General features: G+C 41.0%; 2 protein-coding genes across 5 annotated transcripts; one reads left to right on the top strand and one right to left on the bottom strand.

Moving 5' to 3' along the window:
• Nucleotides 1-1,951: 1,951 nt before the first annotated feature.
• LOC114361601 (coiled-coil-helix-coiled-coil-helix domain-containing protein 7) lies at nucleotides 1,952-2,946 on the bottom strand. 2 transcript variants are annotated; one of them, XM_028316698.1, is made up of 3 exons: nucleotides 2,774-2,946; nucleotides 2,566-2,685; nucleotides 1,952-2,256 (listed from the first exon to the last, which is right to left on the bottom strand). In XM_028316698.1, exons 1-3 carry the CDS (start codon nucleotides 2,822-2,824, stop codon nucleotides 2,146-2,148), a joined length of 282 nt encoding a protein of 93 aa, XP_028172499.1. In that variant the 5' UTR covers nucleotides 2,825-2,946; the 3' UTR covers nucleotides 1,952-2,145. The 2 variants fall into 2 exon arrangements, with proteins under 2 accessions (XP_028172499.1, XP_028172500.1); XM_028316699.1 differs by having other exon boundaries at nucleotides 2,587-2,685.
• Nucleotides 2,947-3,263: 317 nt separating this feature from the next.
• On the top strand, nucleotides 3,264-22,596 carry par-6 (partitioning defective protein 6). Of its 3 annotated transcripts, XR_003656609.1 has the most exons (8): nucleotides 3,265-3,498; nucleotides 6,460-6,685; nucleotides 13,527-13,654; nucleotides 14,915-15,012; nucleotides 18,450-18,655; nucleotides 18,939-19,140; nucleotides 20,276-20,400; nucleotides 21,501-21,618. XR_003656609.1 is itself a non-coding variant. In XM_028316703.1 (7 exons), the coding sequence occupies exons 1-7, from the start codon at nucleotides 3,439-3,441 to the stop codon at nucleotides 21,610-21,612; spliced, it is 918 nt and encodes a 305-aa protein (XP_028172504.1). In that variant the 5' UTR covers nucleotides 3,267-3,438; the 3' UTR covers nucleotides 21,613-22,596. The 3 variants fall into 3 exon arrangements, 2 of the variants coding, with proteins under 2 accessions (XP_028172503.1, XP_028172504.1); XM_028316703.1 differs by lacking the exon at nucleotides 18,939-19,140 and having other exon boundaries at nucleotides 3,267-3,498; nucleotides 18,450-18,618; nucleotides 21,501-22,596; XM_028316702.1 differs by lacking the exons at nucleotides 20,276-20,400; nucleotides 21,501-21,618 and having other exon boundaries at nucleotides 3,264-3,498; nucleotides 18,450-19,063.
• Nucleotides 22,597-23,916: the final 1,320 nt, after the last annotated feature.

Below are 23,916 nucleotides of genomic sequence, written 5' to 3'. Positions count from 1 at the left end.
TTTCATAGGCAAATTTGATCCTTCCCAAAAATGTGGAACTGCGAAATTCAAATTTTCTTACATTGATTGCAAGTCAGTGTCAGGTTGTATGTTAAAAAAAATCTATCAGAGATAATAATAATATATTGATGATGCATAAGATTATGATTATAATTTACACAAGATTCGTAATTTGTAACTGCGTGAATTATTTTTGATCAACATTATGTACATACCCTGACACACTGACTTGCAAACAATGTAAGAAAATTTGAACATTGAAAATTTCGCGCCTACCTCAACGCATACACCTTTCATCCTTTTAAAATGGCACGGAATAATTCTGTCTACATTTCCAAGTAACATCTGCCGATCTATGTTTTTCTTAAAATAAATGGGTAAAATGTTTTGGCTAACATGGCATCCCTAAATTCACTCACACAATAGACAAACGCCAAAATTTTGCGTCACAGTTTTGTTGTAGCGCGAGTTCCGTCCGCCTTTTTTTATAGGTCCATGACATCAGTATTGTTAGATCGTACCAATGAATAAGTTCAAGTCCTACCGAACTGTTTAACAGTTATGTTTAATACAAAATCGCAGTTGAAGTGTTAAATTGTTACTCAAATGGTTCCTTAAGCCCACTGTTAAAAACCGTCTCTTTCACTCGACCTGGTAACCTGGTATGAGTGAGTGAGATAGTGAAGATAATGTCGAAATAAGACTCACTGCTAGAGATGGGTTTGTAGCCAGCTAGTTTGGATAATAACTGATTATTATCTATTAATAGCCATTATTAGCCATCCATTGGCTAGTAACCCTGCTATTAATAGTTTCTTACGTTTTTTCTCCCACCTTTAAAANTTTTTCATACAAAAGGATTTTCCCGCTAATTCCCGTGCCCGTGGGAATTTCGGGTATTCCTTTCTTAATGCACCTCTACGGTACCTAAGCTACGTCCCTCCCAAATTTCAAGTGCTAAATTTGTAAACTATGAAGGGATATGTTTAATCATTAGTATAACATTAATAGCAGGGTTACCATCTGAAATCGGCTATTATTGGCTATTAATGGCTAATAACTGCTTTTAATCCGTTACTAGCCAATTGCTATTAATCGGATTATTAGCACTTACCCATCTCTACTCACTGCAGACTACGCATCACTCCAAAACCTATTGAATTTTACAGAATTTACGAAAAACAGATCCAATACATAAAAAATGTTTTGTTGAAGGTGTGAGATTACGTGAGTTATACAGGGTGTCCCTGTAAGTATGAATCAAACAAAAAGCATTAATGATGACCAACTTTCTGGAATCCTGGGCTTCTTATAATATTCACAGCTGATGCATAGTCTGTAGAAAATAGAAGGAACCCTAATATAAAGCAGGAACATGTTCTTCCCGAATTTGCCTTCATGTGATAGTATAGGTCTAAATTAGTAGCTAGGATCGGCTTTTACACAATGACACCAGTCATCGCTTTCACAGTAAATGTATTGATTACATGAGAAATAAAATAATGCATAATAATAATTTGGTTTTATTTCGACTTCTGTGTGTGTAGGTATGATTAACCACAAATATACGCCTTATTGTTAAAATAGACACGGGTCTTAACGCGAGGTTTATTAATGAGTTACATTATGTACTCATGGCTTGACGTTTTGGCTGCGATGCTGCAGCCGTGGTCACAAGCAGACTGGCAGATCGCGGCGTCGTCCATACGTTATGTATACGCCTTATTGTTACTAGGTGATATGGAAATTGTTGATTCAAGTTCATCGATGAATAGTACTAGTGTGGTAACAGAGTTTAGTGTGTTTGCATAAAAACCTGAAATCTCTGAGACTGATTTCCATATAATTCAGATAGTTGTATTTTTTCCTTAAGAAGTTCAGTGGTCCAAAAATGATGAATTGCAGAAATACAGATTGATGGGTCATAAATTAAAACCAAAATTCTGTATAAATTAGTGTATTCAGTTAAAAATACTTAAAACTATTGCAAATGCCCCCAAAGTTTAAACTGACTATAATAATAAAATATTTCTTAGTTGGCTTGGTAGAGATTAAACATTGAATAGTATTTTTATTCAATATTAAATCGGTCTTTATTTACATGTTCCAAAGTAGGTATACAAATGTATCTTGTCTCGAATTCAATTAAGTAAATCTTACAGATTTCTTGTACTCTTCTTTGATTCTCTCTCTATCATCTACGTCGGGTATGTATGGTAGTAATCCTTTGGATTTTCTGTCTTGGTACACTTTGCCCTGAAAGTAAAACAAAAGAAAGTTATTTTACTGCCAATGTCTAGGCACAGAGATAATTTTCTTAAAAATCTGTGAAACTATAGTAATCTTTATGGCAAATTATTTTGAAAATTATAAATAACTAGAAAAAATCGAACTGCCTAAAGGCAGGAATTGAAACCATGTTAAAAATAACCTAAAATTTAGTAATTTTAGTTATGTAGTATTTATGCCAATGTTTGAGTTATAAACAAAAGCTATTTAAAACCTAGAATTTAATAGAATGCAAGCAACCGGATTCACGGCTAGGTTAGGTCAGATCGTACATACAGTTTTTATGTTGCTTCTTACCCAGAACTTTTTGCAGATATTGTAGTTATCGAAGTAGACCTCGCATTTAGCTTGATCAAATCCATTTTTGTTCAGGCACTGATACGACTGCTCTTGCTCCTGAAATGAATTATATAATTATAAATTTGGTTATTAGAAAACGACTGCGACCATTTCTTTAGGCGTACATTTTTACGATTTTTTCTACCTTTAAGCATGGATTTAACCTCGCGGCATCTTTGTTTACTAATTTAGTCATATCTGTGTCTGAACAATGTCCTTTTTACATTAATTTTATTGATTTTATATGGTTTTGGGGTATTGGATGGGAATCCTGTTTTTTGTTTTGTTGACTGATTTTGACACTTTTGACAGGTATTTGACAGAAAACATCTGACTGGCGATCGTAGTCCGAAATCATGTTTCACATCAATTATTTCTAAATAACGACAGAAGCTTTGTTTCTAAACAACTTTATTCAAAAATACTAATTTGGGAATAGCTACATAGTAATAATTAAAAATTAAAAGATCCATTTTGATTAATATTATTTAGTTTCTCTTTCTGATTATCATATGCATAGAAAGGAACGCAGATAATACGTTCTCATCGCAACAAAACATTAACCAATCAGCGCCGGCTATAATGAGGAATCACCTCCATTCATTGGTCATCGATTACTAATGCGTGAAAAATGTCGTCATAGAAAACCAACTGTTCAAAAATTACGACGCGAGTTGAACGTTCATAAATCTGTAATCGTTTTTAATTTAATATTTTTAGATAATTTACAATGCTGTGTTGGAAATAAGTGCCTAAATATTTTACAGGTAGTTTTCTAGTGTAAGTGTTTATAGAATAAATGCTTTCGAGATGTCGAAGAATAAGATAGCGGCTCGAATTGATAGTCAAAGTGTTGAAGTCAAAAGTAAGGTAAGTCCACTAATTTCTAATTTCCTTACATTATTACCGGAGACACGCAAGCTTGTTAGCCTAGTTTATAATCTTAGTGTTAATAACATTTACCTGTTTATGGTAATGGTCAGTGAGTAAAGAAATTCTTAGCGAGACAATGCCGAATTTAGAAAACAATGAAGATATTACACATAGCTTACAGTAATTCACAGAAACGTATAACATTAGTGTCTTTATTAATTAGTGGAATGTCTTGAATGAAAAATGTATGATCTAGAAAAAAAAATACTGCGAATATTTTTAATTTGGTCAACTCTAAGTAAGAACTTGATACAAAGTTTCTTTTTGCTTATGAAACAAGTATGTTTTTAATTGAAAACTTGGCAGGTCCATAAGCTTTAATCATTGCACTAAACTGACTATCAGGTTTGGTCACTAGCTGACCGATGTTCCAGCACTGGCCTCGAAAACATTTAATAAGGAAAAAGGACTCATTAAGTTTATAATGATCTTGTGTCTCTGCCAGTGCTTTAAGCATTAACTTGTAGATATCTGTGATTGTCACCACATAAAACTTAACAACAAACTCCAGCCAACATTTCAACAAGTCTACTTTTGATTGCTCAATAATAGTTATTTCAGATGACTCTAGCCCAGTTTCTGAATTGAGTTCTTTTGCTTGAGTGTGCTCATCTTCTAATCAAATATGAACTTTTCATATTAAATTCAGCTTTAAGAAGAAGATGATGACGCTCGAGCTGGAAATCTCAATTTTGAAGCTTGACCTAATACTTGAAAATCTTTTAAAATGAGAGTTCGTACTCAAGAAATGCTAGGCAATAAAAATATACATTATTTAAACAATGTGATATTGTCCACAAACTTTTGTAGATAAGAGGATATTTTCAAGGTAAATGGGAACAGGTAAACTGAAGGTTTTGGTACCTAAATATAAATATTGTGCTGATTTTGTTTATAAGTAGGTATGATTTTTGTAAAGTAATTAGCATTACAATTTTTAGAATTTTTTTGAGGGTCTTTATTTGTAACATTTTCTAGACGGTGCAAAACATGTACATTAAAATAAGTACATACTAGGTTCGTTCGTTCGTTCGTTTCAGCCGAAAGACGTCCACTGCTGGACAAAGGCCTCCCCCAAGGATTTCCACAAAGACCGGTCCTGCGCCGCTTGCATCCAGGTACTTCCCGCGACCTTCACCAGATCGTCGGTCCACCTAGTGGGAGGCCTGCCCACGCTACGTCTTCCAGCTCGTGGTCGCCACTCAAGAACTTTCCTGCCCCAGCGGCCATCAGCTCTTCGAGCTATGTAGTCTGGCGTTTGTGGACTATGAAAAAGCCTTCGACTCGATCGAGACCTGGGCAGTGCTACAGTCTCTCCAACATACTAGGTATTTTACATTATTTACACTCAGGGTGTGGTAAATAACTATGAGAAAAACAGCCAAGGAGGCAGAAGGAATAAAGGAATCCTTACTGGTATTTATCTACAGAAAACTGATCAATCTGAAAAATATTAGATTTCAGTATGCCTGTAAAGTTAATTTAAGTCTTTCATGTGCCTGAAAGTTTTCACTACAAATGCCTTGATCACACATACCAAGTAAACGGGTGAGACAGTAAAATTTTTACTCGGTCGAGACAGTTGGGTGAGCGAGTCACATAGTCGAGCGCTCGGCCGAGCACTGTTCATACACACCAAGGCAAAAGTAAGATATTAAATAAAAATATTAACAAAATCAATCATTCATGTTAAAAGTGTAAATGTGGTTCTGTGAGACAAACCACTTGTTCTGACTGTACAATAGCAGTTGACCTCATAAAATTAACAATTAATTGATTGTGGTCATTATGACTGGGTGAAGTAGGTATATAAACAATCAATAGCAGTTGTAGGAAAACAAAGGTTTAAATCACTAGTTCCTTGTTAAATACTACAGAGAATCTATTTTTTTAAAAAGTGTTTGCATCGTGAACAATCTTGTTATGAGTAAAAATACAGACAGCACAATAATATTTTAATAATATTTATGCATGCTGCAATTTTTTGGTATCTGTAAAAAAATACCAATTTGTATTGTAACATGATAATTACAAATTATTAATATTTTTAAACCATAGTACCCAAATATTCCCATTAGACTACCCTAAAAAAATATTTCTAATGCCTCATTTTACTGCCACTTCATGGGAAACTAAAGCCTGGTCTGCGAGGACGTAGAACTTTGTCCAATGACCCCAAGTTACCCATCCGTAATTATATTGCTGTCGCGACTGTGCGACGAGTGCCCGCAGTGAGTGTGCGAGCGCGACAGCAACATAATTACGCGCGAGCGTTAAGGATGGGTAGCTTGGGGTCTTTGGACAAAATTCTACGTGCTCGCGGACCAGACTATAGCTGTGTTGTTCTGACAGAGTGGAATATAAGACCACCCCCCACTCTTCCTGTAGACTTCGTAAGAGGAGACTAAAAGGGAATCAAATATGTGAACATCAAGCCTCCCCAACCCAACTCATCTGGTCAGTAGGCCAAATCGTCCATTAGCCTTTAGTAAAATTGAAAGGGCTGTTCGCTCACTTTGATTTTCACATATTTCATTCTTCTTTAGTCGCCACTTCCGACACCCACAGGAGGAGTGAGAAGTCCTATTCCACTCGGGCAAAACAACACAGCTGTTCCTGTAGTAAAGACTGAATGATCTGATGATGATAGGTTTAACCAGCTAAAGCCCGGTCCGTGAGCACATAGAATTTTATCCAATGACCCCTAGCTACCCATCCTTATCGCTCGCGCGTAATTATATTGCTGTCGCGACTGTACGACTGGCACCCGCAGTGAGTGTGCGAGCGCGATAGCAACATAATTACGCGCGAGCGATAAGGATGGGTAGCTTGGGGTCATTGGACAAAATTCTACGTGCTCACGGTCCAGACTTTAATAAACAACATTTCCATTTCCAGTTCGACGCAGAATTCCGTCGGTTCTCGCTAAGTCGAACGGAGAAGCTGAAGTATGAAGACTTCATGGGTCTCATCGAGAAGCTTCACAGGTTGCACGACGTAGCCTTCCTGATATCGTACACAGACCCTCGCGATGGAGACCTGCTGCCCATCAACAATGATGATAACCTGGCGAGGGCGCTGCTTACCGCACGGCCGCTGCTCAGGGTCATTATACAGAGGAAAGGTAAGAGTGCACCCTGGACCTAATTGTGTTACGTAAAAAATAAATATCGACGATATAAGACGACAAACGTATGGGCTTATCGCGTAAAATCGATAAAATGGCATCCTAGACCTATTGCCTACGTCTAGGCCTGGATTGATAACCTGGCGAGGGCGCTGCTTACCGCACGCCCGCTGCTCAGGGTCAGTATACAGAGGAAAGGTAAGTGTGTACTCTGGACCTAATCATGTTACGCAAAAAAATGCGCGCTGTGATAAAATTTTATCGATGATTTAAGATGACAAACGTATGGGTTTGTCGCGTAAAATCGATAAAATGGCATCCTACCTACATCCTAGGGCTGGATTACAATGATGATAAACTGGCGAGGGCGCTGCTTACCGCACGGCCGCTGCTCAGGGTCATTATACAGAGAAAAAAGGTGAGTTGCCACTCTGGACCTACAGATAGGGTTGCCAGGTGTTTTTACGGACTTGTCTGGCCAAATAATCTCATGACTGGCCTATACGGCTTTTATTAGGCTGTTCATGTGAGAACCACAGAATAATATCAGAGTAAATCGAGCACACATGCCGATTTGAAGATGATAATTGCTAATTGCACCAGTGCAAAGGCATGTTGGCTATTAAAAAAAGTTATGTCCAGCTTTTAGAGTTAAATGTCCAGCCAAATTAAGCACCGGCAACCTTGGACGCTTGGACCTGGCAAGCCTACCAACAGATGTCTTAAGGTCCGTACGGATTACGCGCAACCTTTATGTGAAAAAAAGCGCCTTACCGCGCTAGGATGCGTTCCCTGATAAAATCTTATCGATGATTTTAGACGAAATATTTATGGGCTTATGACGTAAAATCAATAAGATGGCATCTTAAATGCCATTTTATCGATTTTACGTTTTATTAAAAGTAACAGTCGAAAGCTTATCAAACTATACATTATTGTTGCAAATTCGCACTTATCACTTCTGCATAAGGTACAGCTTGATAATAATATGCTATTGTCTGTACATCTCCATAACTTTATCGCCTCTTCATTACCACACCTTCGCCAGTGGGTGGACGTCACAACAATGCATTCAATGTACTGGGTACATTGAATTCAATTATCACCCTTATCCAGTTGTGATAATGACTACAATCGCATATTTTTTTCTCCCACCTGATACACAATACACCAACAAAGTGCGGACACAGCCTCGTCCATTAAAGGAAGCTGATTAACATAGAATGCTGTGACGAATGTAATTTAAATAGGGATAGTAGTGCCGCTTTATCATATTACTAGCTATCCGCCCGCGACTTCGCCCTCGTGGAATTTTGTCTGTCACAAAAAAACTTTATCGCGCGCGTCCCTGTTTCAAAAACCGGAATAAAAACTATCCTATGTCCTTTCCCGGGACTCAAAGTATCTCTATGCCAAATTTCATCAAAATCGGTTCAGTGGTTTAGACGTGAAAGCTAGACAGACAGACAGATTTATAATATTAGTATAGATTATTTGGGCGTCTTATGCCCGTTTTCACCATCAATTCCTAATTTTTAAGTGACCGTTATGAAAACAAAACTCCTGTTATGTGTTACCATAGGGGTCACTTATAAATTAGGGAGAAGTTAATTTAATTAAAAGTCTTCCCCAAGTGGCAAAATCCTTCAGTTGTAAGTTATTGTTGACTGTAAACTTCAATCTTATAAGTTGCATGTCTATAACCAATAAACAGTAAATGTTACTAATGCTATTAATATAATAATAATATAATAAATCATTTATTTGCTCAGAAACATGGTAACAAAATGGTCGATAGAAAATGTCAAGTCCAACATGTTTTGTCCAGGGTAGGCATGCAAATTTTACAAAATTAGAATCTACATATCAATAACAATAATAAATTAATTAAAAAATTGAAGTCATTATAGGTACAGTCGCGGAATGAAAAGGTTCGTCACCTTAGTGTCGGTTTTCGCTTGCATTAGGTACTGTAAGAGTCAAACCTGCCAACATACCAGTGCAAGAAACAGTGCTGCTAACATTTAAATAAATGTGACGTTTGCTAACGAAGAAGGTTTTGCTTATTTTTCTGTCCCATCAGTGCAATATTACAAAATGTATTTTTTTTATTTAATAGAAATAATAATGGCAGGTTGAACCAACAAGAAGGTTTTAGTTTATCAATCATAAAAATCTTCTTGACAAGATAAATGTCAAACAACTTTAATCGGAATAATTTTGAACTTTACTGACTAACAGTTAAAGATTATTTTGTCTAACTCGAGATTATTCTGTAACATAGTTTCAAAAGGTAATATGTGCTCGCGATTCGTTGAAGGAATCAATTTGAAAACTGACGAACCTTTTCATTCCGCGACTGTACCCAAGAGGAATAGTCGCAACATGGCCGGTTTTGGAGACAAACGTGGCCACCATTTTTTTTGCAACACTCCGTGAACGAACAATTTTTGTTGGCTTTAATTCATTTTCGAACACCCAAACTCGTGACTGGTTTTTTGTTTCGGGTTCGTACGCGTATATCCATGATTCGTCACCTGATACGATGTTGTATACAGCATTTGAGGATCCTGCATGTAATCTCCCGAGAGTTCTGACGCACCAAGTAACGCGAGCCGCTTTTTGCTCTTCACAGAGCGAATGCGGTATCCATCGGGAAAACAACTTTTTTACACTTAATTGTTCATGCAAGATTATTTGTATTTGACTCATGCCAATGTCTAAAGTTGCCTGAATTTCGCGGTATATCACATGTCGATCTTCTTCAATCAGCTTACGCACAGCATCAACGTTTTCTTAGGTGACTGCAGTTTTTGGACGACCTTGACGGGGATCATCACTGAGCTTGACACGTCCACATTGAAATTCAGGAAACCAGCGATAATTTGTGGTTTTGGATAGGGCTTCATTACCAAATGCAGAAATCATCCGGTCAACTCACTGTTTTTGTGTTAAACCACTTCAAAAGTCATAATAAATCATCGCTCTTGAATTTTCTCGAGTCAATTCCATTTTCTCAACGACTAAACAAGTTTGACAAGACCTTGTGATACGACCGAGATTCTTTTTTAAAATAAATAAATGGTATCTGATTTTTAAAACCCTGGAGTTTGCAATTAAATAGATTTTAATATGACTGGAACAGTGGAAATATTCCATTCCCGATACTTTTAGTGCAGCCCTCGTAATTATATTGCTGTCGCGAGTGTGCGAGCGCGATAGCAACAATTACGCGCGAGCGATAAAGTTGGGTAGCTAGGGGTCATTGGACAAAATTCTACGTGCTCAGGGACCAGACTATACCTGTATTATCATGACATTTTGTTCTGCAAATAAACTTATTTGATTTAATTTGAAAAGTAACGGCCTCCCTTTAAAATAATAACAATACCAAACTTTTACATACATACAACAAAAGCGGGATGAAAACCTATTGACAATGACAACAATAACTTCCTTATTGTAATCATAATAAGGTTGAATTTTCTAAAGCGTCAGTGAACTCAGTTGAGCGTATACTGGTCAAAGATCGCTCTACCGTGACGATGTGCAGGCGCATACGGTTTTTTTAGAAGTAATTAGTTAGTAACATTTTGTCCGCTAGTAGGTTAGTATAATGGGAACTGACATTACATTTTTTTGGGTCAATGAAAGCTTTTAATGCCAGCTGAGACCTCAGAATGAGTTTAAAAGCAACTACCTTTTCGCAAGCGGCTTCGCCCGTGCTAATTTCTGTCTGCCACAGACTCTCACACGTGTGTCCTCCTTTCATAATAACTTTTTGTAATTTTTTCTGGTTTAGAGTTTATACAATCAAGCTATCATCATCGACAACAGCCTTTTACAGTCCACTGCTGGACTATTAGCCTCCTACACTTTAGTGAAGGGTTTTTCCATAATATCCACGTTTGGCAGCAGGCCCCTCTTTCCCACTGGGCACTTTGGGCACGTGCCCAGGGCCCTGCGACCGAAGGGGCCCCTGTCTACTCAAAGACCTTTCTCCAGATGATATAGGCCCTTGATCCTTAAGTGCCCAGGGCCCCTAGTAGGTTAAAGACGGCCCTGTTTGGCAGGTTGGTTGGAAATCGCAGTTTAAAAGATTGTTTATCAGAGAGCGCTGCGGCTCGTTCTCTGTTTAATGGGTAGTAACTAAGTCGCCTCTTACGACACCCGCGGGAAGAGTAGGGGTTGGTGACAAACGTATTCTACTCTGCCGTCACCACGTATTCTACTATGCACGCAGGCTATTACCAGAGTAAAATAATATAAATAAGTAGGTCATCTTCATAGAAACGCACCGAGCGCGGTTTATATGTGAGCGCGCCAATATACGTATGCGGCGCGCTCACATACAAGCCGCGCCCGTGCGTTTCTATGAAGATGACCTACTCATTTGTATTTACTCTGCTATTACTCTATCTATAGCAAACATTAAATCGATTCAAGTGGTTTAAGCGCAAAAAGGTATAGGTAGTATATGGATAGTCTAATGAGCTGTCGACTGCCCATAAAGGGTATTTATTGTAACCTTGATACTTATCCATGGCCGTGGCCCGAGACTAGTGCAAATAGAATCGCACATGCATCCAAGGTGAGGTCGCAGGTCGGGTGCAAGGCTCAACATCGAGTCTAGATTATAGACAGATCTGTCTCTGAATGAAGATATAAACGTCTGCTATAGATTGTTTCATCCACGAAGACGCGCCCCACCGTTCTTTCGCTTTGAGTGTTATCGGTATACATACGCTAAATCATACATGAGTGCACACGCATACTACAATAAATGATGCTCGGATCGAACTCCCTGCACCCCGCGTTTCCCTCGACCAAAAATTGGTGGGGGGGCGCGTCTTCGTGGATGAAAAGATCTAAAGCCTGGTCCGTGAGCACGTAGAATTTTGTCCAATGACCCCAAGCTACCCAGCCTTATCGCTCGCGCGTAATTATGTTGCTATCGCGCTCGCACACTCACTGCGGGCGCCCGTCGCACAGTCGCGACAGCAATATAATTACGCGCGAGCGATAAGGATGGGTAGCTTGGGGTCATTGGACAAAATTCTACGTGCTCACGGCTTTATACCAGCTATCATATAAATACGTGTTTTACAGATAAATGTTTCTGATTTCTGTGTGCTTAGTGCGAGTTGTCATTGAACGTCAGCGACTCGACACTAGCGAGTGCGTCAAAAAATCTATGAAGATTTTAGTAGTATCCGCTAGGGACCAGTGATGGGTTTATTTAGAACTGTAATCCGTATAGGACGAATTTTGTAAATCGGAATAAAAACTAAGAACTAAATCTGCCCTAGGCTTCAGCCTACTCAGCCTTTTGGTAAATCCGCCACTGCTGGGGACGCTGTACATTCTGTCAGACATTTTATGTCATTTTTTACGCAATCGCTAGCGATGACGTTTGGTGTAAACTCGCACTAAGCACACTACTGGTATAATTTCATTTGAACCAATGTCATCGAAAATCAACCCAAAAAAAATCGTCTAAGTATAAGACTATTTATTTCATTCAATAACTTTTATTTTAACATACCTATTGGTCATATCCCAACTCCCAACTAATATTATAAATGCGAAAGTAACTCTGTCTGTCTGTCTGTCTGTTACGCTTTCCCGCTTAAACCTCGCAACCGATTTTGATGAAATTTGGCATAGAGATAGTTTGAGTCCCGGGAAAGAACATAGGATAGTTTTTATCCCGGTTTTTGAAACAGGGACGCGCGCGATAAAGTTTTTCTGTGACAGACAAAATTCCACGCGGACGAAGCCGCGGGCGGAAAGCTAGTAATAAAATACTTCCTTATTTTACTACAAACGAGTAAACTGCGCAGTAGGTCACATAGTTCTGTCGGCTGCATATTTGGAAACTAGACCCGATTGTAGCCCATAAACCGAAGGATTCGTCATTAACTGTTGCAATCCATTCAAACGCCATAATTGTACAGGAAATGACTACGCAACAGTTTGAGCTATTGTATATTTTATAGACTAACTAATGATCACTTTTGATTATAATAAAGTCAATCATATATTTTATAATACTACGATTGATTCTGTTTTGAAATAAAAAATAGCTTCAATTTCCTACTGTATTAAAATCTTTCTTTCTTACCGATAATTGACGAAGATAAAAGTATTTCATTTCAATGAACTCCTGCAAATAATTCTCCTGTCCAAAAGAAATATGTATATTTTTAGTCTATAGACCAGCTTTCACCAAAACGGAGTGAAGAGGTGTGTGTGAATAACCAATTAATATAGCAGATTTTTTTTTCTATTCTATTCAATCAGATTTCGTTATTTTCATAACCTCTTTACCTAGCTGGGGTTTGGAAAACGCAACTGGTGGAAACCGGGCCTTAAGCCCGCCATACACGGGCAGCTTGTATAGTATCGGCAGCTTCAAGATGCGACTGCATAGCAAACTACGGAAGAAGTTGTGACTGCTCGAGCAGTTCCGTGTATGTGGGTACTTAGGATACCGTAGTTTGCTATGTAGTCGCAGCTTGAAGCTGTCGAATACTAGTTTCTTCAAGCTTTGAGTGTTATCGGTGATCCGCTTTGCACTGGAGGGAAGTTTAACCTTAACTTCGAACTCCTTCTATGTTCTTCTGATTAATTTTATTGCGGGTCCAATGACAGTTCAGTTTGACAAACTTGACATTCACTGGTTGGGTTTTTATTGGCGTTCAAGCTGTATATCCTGGCTACACAGGAGTTGCAGCGGTGAGAACGAGGTGGGAATAGTTAGCTGCTTCAAACTCTCCGTGTATGGTGGGCTTTGTTCTAATGGTCCTTCTCAAACTACAATGTTTTTGTTCACCAGGCGACAGCCTCGAGGAACTCAATGGCTATGGCACGATGCGGCGGCGCAACATCATCTCTTCCATCCTGAGCGGGACGCCCGCCAAGAATAAGGGGCTGGCCATATCCAATCCGCACGACTTCAGGATGGTAAGCATTGGCGTATCTAAGGTTATTTTTCAGAGGGGAGAGGGGGAAAGCGGCGAACACCATCTCGTCGATCTTGAGACAAAGGGCTGGCCATATCCAACCCGCACGACTTCAGGATGATAAGCATTGGCGCATCTAGGGTTATNTTCAGGATAGTAAGATCTTGCTGCTAGCATCTCCTGAACAGTGCGGAGCTCAATGATGATGCTGCGGGACATCATCTCGTTGATCCTGAGACAAAGGGCTGGCCATATCCAACCCGCACGACCTTAGGATGGTAAGATCTTGCTGCTAGCATCTCCTGAACAGTGCGGAGCTCAATGATGATGCTGCGGGACATCATCTCATCGATCCTGAGACAAAGGGCTGGCCATATCCAACCCGCACCACCTCAGGATGGTAAGACCTTGCTGCTAGCGGCACCTGCACAGTGAGGAACTCAATAACGATGCGGCGGGACTTCATCTCGTCGATCCTGAGACAAGGGGCTGGCCATATCCAACCCGCACGACTTCAGGATGGTAAGCATTGGCGTATCTAGGGTTACTTTTGAGGGGGGGAGGGGCGGACGATGCGACGGGATATCATCTCGTCGATCCTGAGACAAGGGGCTGGCCATTTCCAACCTTCAAGATGGTAAGTACCTACTATTGTTGTTTCTAGTTATTAATTCGGCGAGATGTCAGCATGCTAGGATCCTGCATGGAGTAAGCATTCACCCCATTCTCGCTGCCCCCTATGTCGAAGGCATGCCAATGCAAATGGCAAACATGATAAAGAGAAATTAATGTGAGACAAGGACCACAGTGTAACATCCCTAGTCCCTACATTGTAAACATTCCTCCACCAGCTCGCACTAAGCGTTTCGATGACTCTTTCATAATGCGAACAGCTAGGGACTGGAATTCGCCGCCTGCTGCTTTCTTTCCTGAACACTATAATGCGGGCCTTTTCAAGGCGAGAGTGAGTGAATAAACACTTACAGGGTGATTTAACACCAGGTGCGATTGTGGTCAGATACCTGCCTTGTTATGCTTAAAAATAAAAAATATATTTCTTTTTATCTATACTGCTAATTTCAGGTTGGCAACACTTTCCCTTTCGCCTTCTTCTGTAACTGTCAAGATTATCATAACTAATGAAATACGTTAGTGCACAGTATAATGATTTCACCACGAAATATCAACATTCAACACTACTTATGTATTCGTATAAAACTATGCATTATTTGTTGTTTATTCGTTGCGTTTTATATTTCAGGTATCAGCAATCATAGACGTGGACATAGTTCCGGAGACGTGTAGAAGGGTGAAGCTTTTGAAGCACGGCTCAGACAGACCTTTAGGATTTTTTATTAGGTAAGTCAATATTCAACAGTTTGTGTTTGGGTCAAGTATGGGGAGGGTAGGAATCAACTGGACCTACAACAGTTATTAGGGGGTGCCAAAATTAATAACGCCCGTATTTACTGAGGAACTGGCTATCTTACCCTCTAACTGCCGGAACACAACAATGCTGTGAACATTGTTTTTATGGCGACACTTAGCTAACCAGGCGGACCACCAACCAAACCGAACAGAAAAATCTGCCCCCACTAGGAACCGAACCCGGGACCCCTGCGTCTTAAGCAGGTGGTCTTACCACTAGACCACAGAGGCAGTTGAATTACTCGCCATTCGACTCTCGACAAGTGCGAGCAAGGATTTAGTCTGCTTCGAACTCGTACCTTTCCTTTCAAATTTTAACAGATAACTTATAGCCACGATAGCCGAACGGAACTAATATGGTCGAGTGAAGCGATGACTGGTTCACTCGTCATGTCTGTGAACAGGCGCTGCTTTCGGGGACTGGTCAATCCAAGTTATTCAAATTTATGTATGCGAGTCATTTCTACTAGTACCTTAATATGTAAGTCTAGATATTAGCACGTCACTACCTTGTTTAATATACCACGCAATCTTGTATACCCATTCTTATAAGATACACCATACAAGAATGCATGGTAAATTCAGTGAACTGCTCCTGAATCGAATGTACCTACTACTACTAATTCTATTTATTTATATTAACCGGCAGACAGTGGTGACTGAGTTTGTTGCGGCGCTTCTTCTCAGCACTTGCCAAATGTTGGTCTNTCGATCCTGAGACAAAGGGCTGGCCATATCCAACCCGCACCACCTCAGGATGGTAAGACCTTGCTGCTAGCGGCACCTGCACAGTGAGGAACTCAATAACGATGCGGCGGGACTTCATCTCGTCGATCCTGAGACAAGGGGCTGGCCATATCCAACCCGCACGACTTCAGGATGGTAAGCATTGGCGTATCTAGGGTTACTTTTGAGGGGGGGAGGGGCGGACGATGCGACGGGATATCATCTCGTCGATCCTGAGACAAGGGGCTGGCCATTTCCAACCTTCAAGATGGTAAGTACCTACTATTGTTGTTTCTAGTTATTAATTCGGCGAGATGTCAGCATGCTAGGATCCTGCATGGAGTAAGCATTCACCCCATTCTCGCTGCCCCCTATGTCGAAGGCATGCCAATGCAAATGGCAAACATGATAAAGAGAAATTAATGTGAGACAAGGACCACAGTGTAACATCCCTAGTCCCTACATTGTAAACATTCCTCCACCAGCTCGCACTAAGCGTTTCGATGACTCTTTCATAATGCGAACAGCTAGGGACTGGAATTCGCCGCCTGCTGCTTTCTTTCCTGAACACTATAATGCGGGCCTTTTCAAGGCGAGAGTGAGTGAATAAACACTTACAGGGTGATTTAACACCAGGTGCGATTGTGGTCAGATACCTGCCTTGTTATGCTTAAAAATAAAAAATATATTTCTTTTTATCTATACTGCTAATTTCAGGTTGGCAACACTTTCCCTTTCGCCTTCTTCTGTAACTGTCAAGATTATCATAACTAATGAAATACGTTAGTGCACAGTATAATGATTTCACCACGAAATATCAACATTCAACACTACTTATGTATTCGTATAAAACTATGCATTATTTGTTGTTTATTCGTTGCGTTTTATATTTCAGGTATCAGCAATCATAGACGTGGACATAGTTCCGGAGACGTGTAGAAGGGTGAAGCTTTTGAAGCACGGCTCAGACAGACCTTTAGGATTTTTTATTAGGTAAGTCAATATTCAACAGTTTGTGTTTGGGTCAAGTATGGGGAGGGTAGGAATCAACTGGACCTACAACAGTTATTAGGGGGTGCCAAAATTAATAACGCCCGTATTTACTGAGGAACTGGCTATCTTACCCTCTAACTGCCGGAACACAACAATGCTGTGAACATTGTTTTTATGGCGACACTTAGCTAACCAGGCGGACCACCAACCAAACCGAACAGAAAAATCTGCCCCCACTAGGAACCGAACCCGGGACCCCTGCGTCTTAAGCAGGTGGTCTTACCACTAGACCACAGAGGCAGTTGAATTACTCGCCATTCGACTCTCGACAAGTGCGAGCAAGGATTTAGTCTGCTTCGAACTCGTACCTTTCCTTTCAAATTTTAACAGATAACTTATAGCCACGATAGCCGAACGGAACTAATATGGTCGAGTGAAGCGATGACTGGTTCACTCGTCATGTCTGTGAACAGGCGCTGCTTTCGGGGACTGGTCAATCCAAGTTATTCAAATTTATGTATGCGAGTCATTTCTACTAGTACCTTAATATGTAAGTCTAGATATTAGCACGTCACTACCTTGTTTAATATACCACGCAATCTTGTATACCCATTCTTATAAGATACACCATACAAGAATGCATGGTAAATTCAGTGAACTGCTCCTGAATCGAATGTACCTACTACTACTAATTCTATTTATTTATATTAACCGGCAGACAGTGGTGACTGAGTTTGTTGCGGCGCTTCTTCTCAGCACTTGCCAAATGTTGGTCTCGAAGCGCTGGTAGGGTAAAAAGATTATGAGACATGTAGAGGCTCCTTAAGAGCATATGACGATTTGTAATAACTATTTATTAGTCTAAACAAATAAAGAAATTTTGACTTTTGACTTTGACTTTGAGCCCACTATAGTCTTTTTCACCTAAGATGATCCGTATGACGTTTCGAGTTTGAAAGATTTAGAGATGTCACATAACTAAATCATAGCGATTTATCTATCGATTTTTTTCGAAGAGTTAGTAAAACCTACTTTTAGAGAATTATTTTGTATAGGTGTTATTTAACAAAAAACATGTTTTTTTTAATTACAAATATTATTGTAACAATTTTTTATTGATAACATTCAAATTTCATGGTTCGTGTTCAAAAAAAACGATTCCTAAAAAGTATTGGTTCTGTTTCTTTAAATTAAAAACTATTAATTTATTTTCAATGCGTTTATTAAAGTCAATAATCGAAAAATATAGTTGATTTTTGTGATGTTTTTAATAACTAAGTATTCACTGCAATCGATTAATGAACCGCGGTAATAATCGATTTTATTATACAAGAAATACCCCAGCACTAAATCTATTCCGTTTCACACATTGCGTACATTAAATAAAAAATATTTTTACATCGTATTTAATTAAAATATAATCAATAGACTCAGATTTTACTATATATTTCAAGACAAGTAGTTAATTTTTTTTTATTATATTGCTAATAAAATACAAATATTTTTTTTTAAATATTCTGCATATGTAGTATGCGTAATATGGATAACTTTGAAGTGTCATACGGATCATCTTATTGAAAAAGACTATAGTAACACAAGATTATTTAGCCTAACACGAGGGGAAAAAATAACTTTGTTAACCCTTTCAGAGACGGCACGTCAGTCCGCGTGACCCCGGGTGGGGTGGAGCGTTCCCCGGGCATCTTCATCTCGCGGCTGGTGCCGGGCGGGCTGGCCGAGTCCACCGGCCTGCTGGGCGTCAACGACGAGGTGCTCGAGGTCAACGGCATCGACGTCTCCAACAAGACGCTGGACCAGGTGCGCCAGGCCGGAGCGGAGCGGAGACAAGGACTGTGTCTCCTCTCCGCTCCCCGCTCCGCTAGACACTCGAGGCACTGGGTCTCCTCTCCGCTCCCCGCTCCGCTAGACACTCCCCGGGCATCTTCATCTCGCGGCTGGTGCCGGGCGGGCTGGCCGAGTCCACCGGCCTGCTGGGCGTCAACGACGAGGTGCTCGAGGTCAACGGCATCGACGTCTCCAACAAGACGCTGGACCAGGTGCGCCAGGCCGGAGCGGAGCGGAGACAAGGACTGTGTCTCCTCTCCGCTCCCCGCTCCGCTAGACACTCGAGGCACTGGGTCTCCTCTCCGCTCCCCGCTCCGCTAGACACTCGAGGCACTGGGTCTCCTCTCCGCTCCCCGCTCCGCTAGACACTCCCCGGGCATCTTCATCTCGCGGCTGGTGCCGGGCGGGCTGGCCGAGTCCACCGGCCTGCTGGGCGTCAACGACGAGGTGCTCGAGGTCAACGGCATCGACGTCTCCAACAAGACGCTGGACCAGGTGCGCCAGGCCGGAGCGAAGATGCGGACTGTGTCTCCGCTCCGCTTAGAGACTTGGAGACAGCAGAACGGTGTGATGCGGAGCGGAGCGGAGACACACTGTTTTTCTCCGCTCCGCTTAGAGACTTGGTTGATAGGCTCTAGTGACAACAGAACGGAGTGATGCGGAGCGGACTGTATTTTTCTCCTCTCCGCTCTCCGCTCCGCTAAGACACTTGTAGTGGACTGCGTGTCTCCTCTCAGCTCCAAAAAGACACTTAGAGACAATGTAGCGGACTACGTGTCTCCTCTCCGCTAAGACACTTCGAGGTAGCGTAGCGGAGTGTGTCTCCTCTCCACAACCAGCTCCGCTAAGACACTTAGAGGCAGCGTAGCGGACTGCGTGTCTCCGCTCCTCTAAAGCGTAGGTGACTGTCTCCTCTCCGCTTCCCACTCCGCTAAGACACTTAGAGGCAGCGTAGCGAAGTGTGTCTCCTCTCCGCTTAGACACTCAGGTTGGTAGTCAACGGCATCGACGTCTCCACCTAGACGCTGGACCAGGTGGGTGGATTGTAGGCGCTTCAGCCAGAGGACGCTCACTTTTTGCCCCGTCGGGAGTCAGTTCAGCGTGCTAGTCACTTCCTTTAGTGAACCAAATGCGTTGTCTGCTATCAGAGTCGAGGTCGCCGGCTTCGACGTCTCCAACAAGCCGCTGGACCAGGTTGCTTAGTCCTGGTCAAAACCTTCTTTTCCACAGTTTTGTACAGTGGCGAGTGACTAATTTAACCCACGTTGGCAAAAAATCGGAGTGGTGAGATAGTGGCGCCCTCCTGTCAATGTTGTATGTATGTTTTTTATAATTTAAAATGTTGGCTGGAGGCACCCGCTGAAAACCAGTGTCGGGGCACGCGTGCATGCACGCAGGACTCGATTAATGCGCCTTTTTGGCACAAAAATATGCGTAAGATTTTAAGCCGTGAGTACATTGTAACTCATTAATAAAGGTCGCGATAAGACCCGTGCCTTACTATTTTAATTAAAAATATGCGTGTTATAGTTTTATGTCACTCTTGTTCTTTTTTTTGTGTCAAATAAAGTTTTCCTTATCTTGTTTTTTCGATGTGTAGATGTTTGACATACCCGTCGTTCCACCACAGGTGACGGACATGATGGTGGCGAACTCGTCGAACCTGATCATCACGGTGCGGCCCGCCAACCAGCGCGCGCCCGCGCCCGACGCCGGCCGCCACTCGCAGCCCTGCAGCGAGCCCGATGAAGACAGGTGAGCACAGTGGCAGCGTAGCATGGGTTGGCACCCGGGGCGATCATCACCCTCCCGTCATAAGTCCTAAGGCACCTCCTGGTACATACCCCCCAGGATTTATGCCTATATCACCTGGATATAGAGGTATTTTCTCACTCACGAACTACAAATGTAATCATTTGCTAAGCCCTCTGTTATAACAAGCTCGACGGCCGCCACTCGCAGCCCTGCAGCGAGCCAGATGAAGACAGGTGAGCGTCCTTCTCACTCATTCGTTTCAGCCAAATGACGTCCACTGCAGGACAAGTGCGACGAGGACAGGTGAGCGTCTCTCTCGCTCATTCGTTTTAGCCAAATGCAATGGACGTCATTGCAGGACAAAGGCCTCCTCCAATGAGCGTTGAACCGCTGCCTCCGACGCCGGCCGCCACTCGCAGCCCTGCAGCGAGCCCGACGAGGACAGGTAATGAAGCACCCAGAGTGATGGGGCACGGGAGGGCAGATACCCGCTAAACACCTATCTTACTTTTGTCCTTTAGTGTCTATGAGAGTATTGCAGTGCGGTGCCACCGGTCCTTTAGTGTCTATCTATGAGAGTATTGCAGTGCGGTGCCACCGGGCGTAGACTCCTATCCTCTCTGAGTAGACTCTTCACCTGATCAGATTCCTCCCCCTCAGATCAGACTTCTCCACTGATCGGACTCACCGCCCTCTGATCAAATTTCACCCCCCCTCCTGAATTAGAAGCACCCAGCTTCGCCCATGTAAAACTGAATTCAGCCCTCTTTTACAAAGTTTTCTCATAATAATTAATTGTTGTAAGCTAGGAATTTTGTCCAGTGCAGTAGCATAACAAAATGTATGGGTTCGGTCTATCCCCACAAGTTTCTACCATAGTCGCCTCTTATGGCATGGATGTCACTAGAGAATCCCATGAGAGAAGAGTTTGGTTGGGATAGTCCAATTTACACTGCCGGAACAACACAATTCGTAGTTCCGTTGCTCAAAAATAAATTAATAATGCACCTAGCATTATTGACTTTTGAACTGTGCTCTCAATTTTCCACGACTTCTTGTAGAAATGTAAGGCATTAATTTTAAATATCTCTCTCTTTCAGATTCGACCAAGACGAGCAGGACGAGATTGTCGACCTCACAGCCGTAACGCTGGAAGACCGTCCCGAACCAGCTCTTCCGGCCAAAGACGACGGCCACGTGCTACATCTCTAGCACAAGATTCTTGTGCTGAAGTGATACCGGTTCTAGTGATGTGCCAGTGATTCCGAAGTGATAGTGAAATGAAGTGATAGTGAGTGAAGTGAGATTGTAACAGGCATTTTTTCAGCTTTATCAAGTCTATTCATCTATAAGGCTTAGTAAAGAAAGAAGAAAGAAAGAAAGTATTTATTTGATGCGAGTATTAAAAGCATTACAAATAATTAACAGAGTACACGCACCAAAATGGCATCTGATCAGTATTTGACCGCAATCGCACCTGGTGTTAATTTCTCTCCATACGCGCATAGTACCATGCTTTAAAGGCATTTACTATTGTGGTTTTGCAAGCAATACCAACTATAGCTTAAAAACTCCAATCAAAAAGAAATTCTATACCCAGTATAAGAGATCTAAAATTTGTCTTCTATTTGCGATATGAGGAAAAAGGCAACCTATACATACATACTTGGCATTAAACAACTTAAACTTTCGCTCACTACGTCACGTCAAAACTCTTTGGAATCAAACGGTTTCATCACAGAATCACGTCACAAGTGAAATTTGGCTTAGTGATACTGTCTAACCCAGCGGCAGACATTCCACAGTGATCAACGGTGCAAAACAAACCTTGTTACGAGGACAATAAGTATTAGATCAGCTCGAAACATTCCATGCATGCCTTATTACTTGAGTGTCAAAGTAGGTAAAATATATGTAAATATACAAGCAATAAATTCGTTGTTAGCGTTAATTTTATGCATACAATTGACAAGACACTGTTTATGTCTGTGCTATAGATATGACTAGCGTTTTCGATCATTACGTTAGCCAATTATGAAATGTATGTGGCTTTAAATCTTATTTATCTCGCTCGGTTAATGTTCGGTGGTCTCCGTCCTAAAAACATTAGAGAAATAAGTTCCTAAAGCCCAGTCTCTGAGCACATAGAATTTTGTCCAATGACCCCAAGCTACCTATCCTTAGCACTCACGCGTAATTATGTTGCTGTCGACGCTCTCGCACACTCACTGCAGGCGCCCGTCGCACAGTCGCGACAGCAAAATAATTACGCGCGATAAGGATGGGTAGCTTGGGGTCATTGGACAAAATTCTACGTGCTCAGAGACCAGACTATAGCAATCAAAATGTAGTGCTATTAACACTATAGTTAACTGCCATATCTATAGCATGGATGTTTCTTATAGCCTACGACCTATAAAGGTTGAAATTTATAAAGAATCTCGGGCAACTATGAGTTTTATAACATTTTACGTCCTTTCTTTATAAATTTCTATGTTTATATTGTAATGGCTATTAAAGTTAAGTTTTATTATCGATTCACATTACTTATGGGATGATTATTATAATAATAATCAGTTATATCATGGATAAGTAAATATAATGTTATAGATTATTTGTAATAATTATAGGTCTTGCTCTTAGTCAGTGCCTGAGGTATGGGAGCGACACGGGAGAGGGTGACTTTGACATAACCGCCTCTGTGGTCTAGTGGTAAGACCACCTGCTTCAGACGCAGAGGTCCCGGGTTCGATTCCCAGTGGGGGTACATTTTTCTGTTCGGTTTGGTTGGTGGTAGGGCTTGTTCTAAGTCCGCCTGGCTAGCTACCACCATCTTACCTAAGTCTATCGCCATAACAACAATGTTAACAGCATTGTAGTGTTCCGGCAGTTAGAGGTAAGATAGCCAGTTCCTCCGTGGTTGAGGATTCCGGGTGAGGCTCGCTTCCACCTTCGGCCTGGATCGTCACTTACCATCAGGTGAGATACAGGCCAAGAGCTTCCTCGTTGTGGATAAAAAAAAATGAAGTGACAGAGCATACAAATCTAAAGCACATTTGAAGTGTCGCTGATGTTTAACATCCCAGAAACTCTCACTTGCCGCTCCCATACCTCAAGCACTTACTTAGTTAAGCACTAGACAACTCTGTTACTAAAAGACGTTAGTTAAGTGCAGAATGAAATTCCAAAATCGTTGCTCAGAAATATCAAATGAACTCTATTAAATCGCTCAAAATTATCATTCCGTGATCTATCAATTCAATTCTAGATCAACAATAGCAAAATTCATAATATAGTATGCCTCATATACCTAAATAATATACATAAGATAAAATGTATTATAAATCACATAAATAGTTAATTAGATTGAAAAAATATCTAAAATAAGTATTTTATTGCGGCCTTTGTGGTTATTTTGACCATTAGAAATGTATGAAAAACCTTAAATTTATATCCTATTATTAAAATAACGCATATCAATAAAAAAAACACCATTATATCATTAATGTATTAAAA

The sequence above is a fragment of the Ostrinia furnacalis genome, unplaced genomic scaffold (genome assembly GCF_004193835.3).
Source record: "Ostrinia furnacalis isolate ACB-3 unplaced genomic scaffold, ASM419383v2 OfSCF5843, whole genome shotgun sequence".
Classification (NCBI taxonomy): domain Eukaryota; kingdom Metazoa; phylum Arthropoda; class Insecta; order Lepidoptera; family Crambidae; genus Ostrinia; species Ostrinia furnacalis.
The sequence above is the reverse complement of the archived record's forward strand: the minus strand, read 5'-3'. Positions and strand labels throughout refer to the sequence as shown.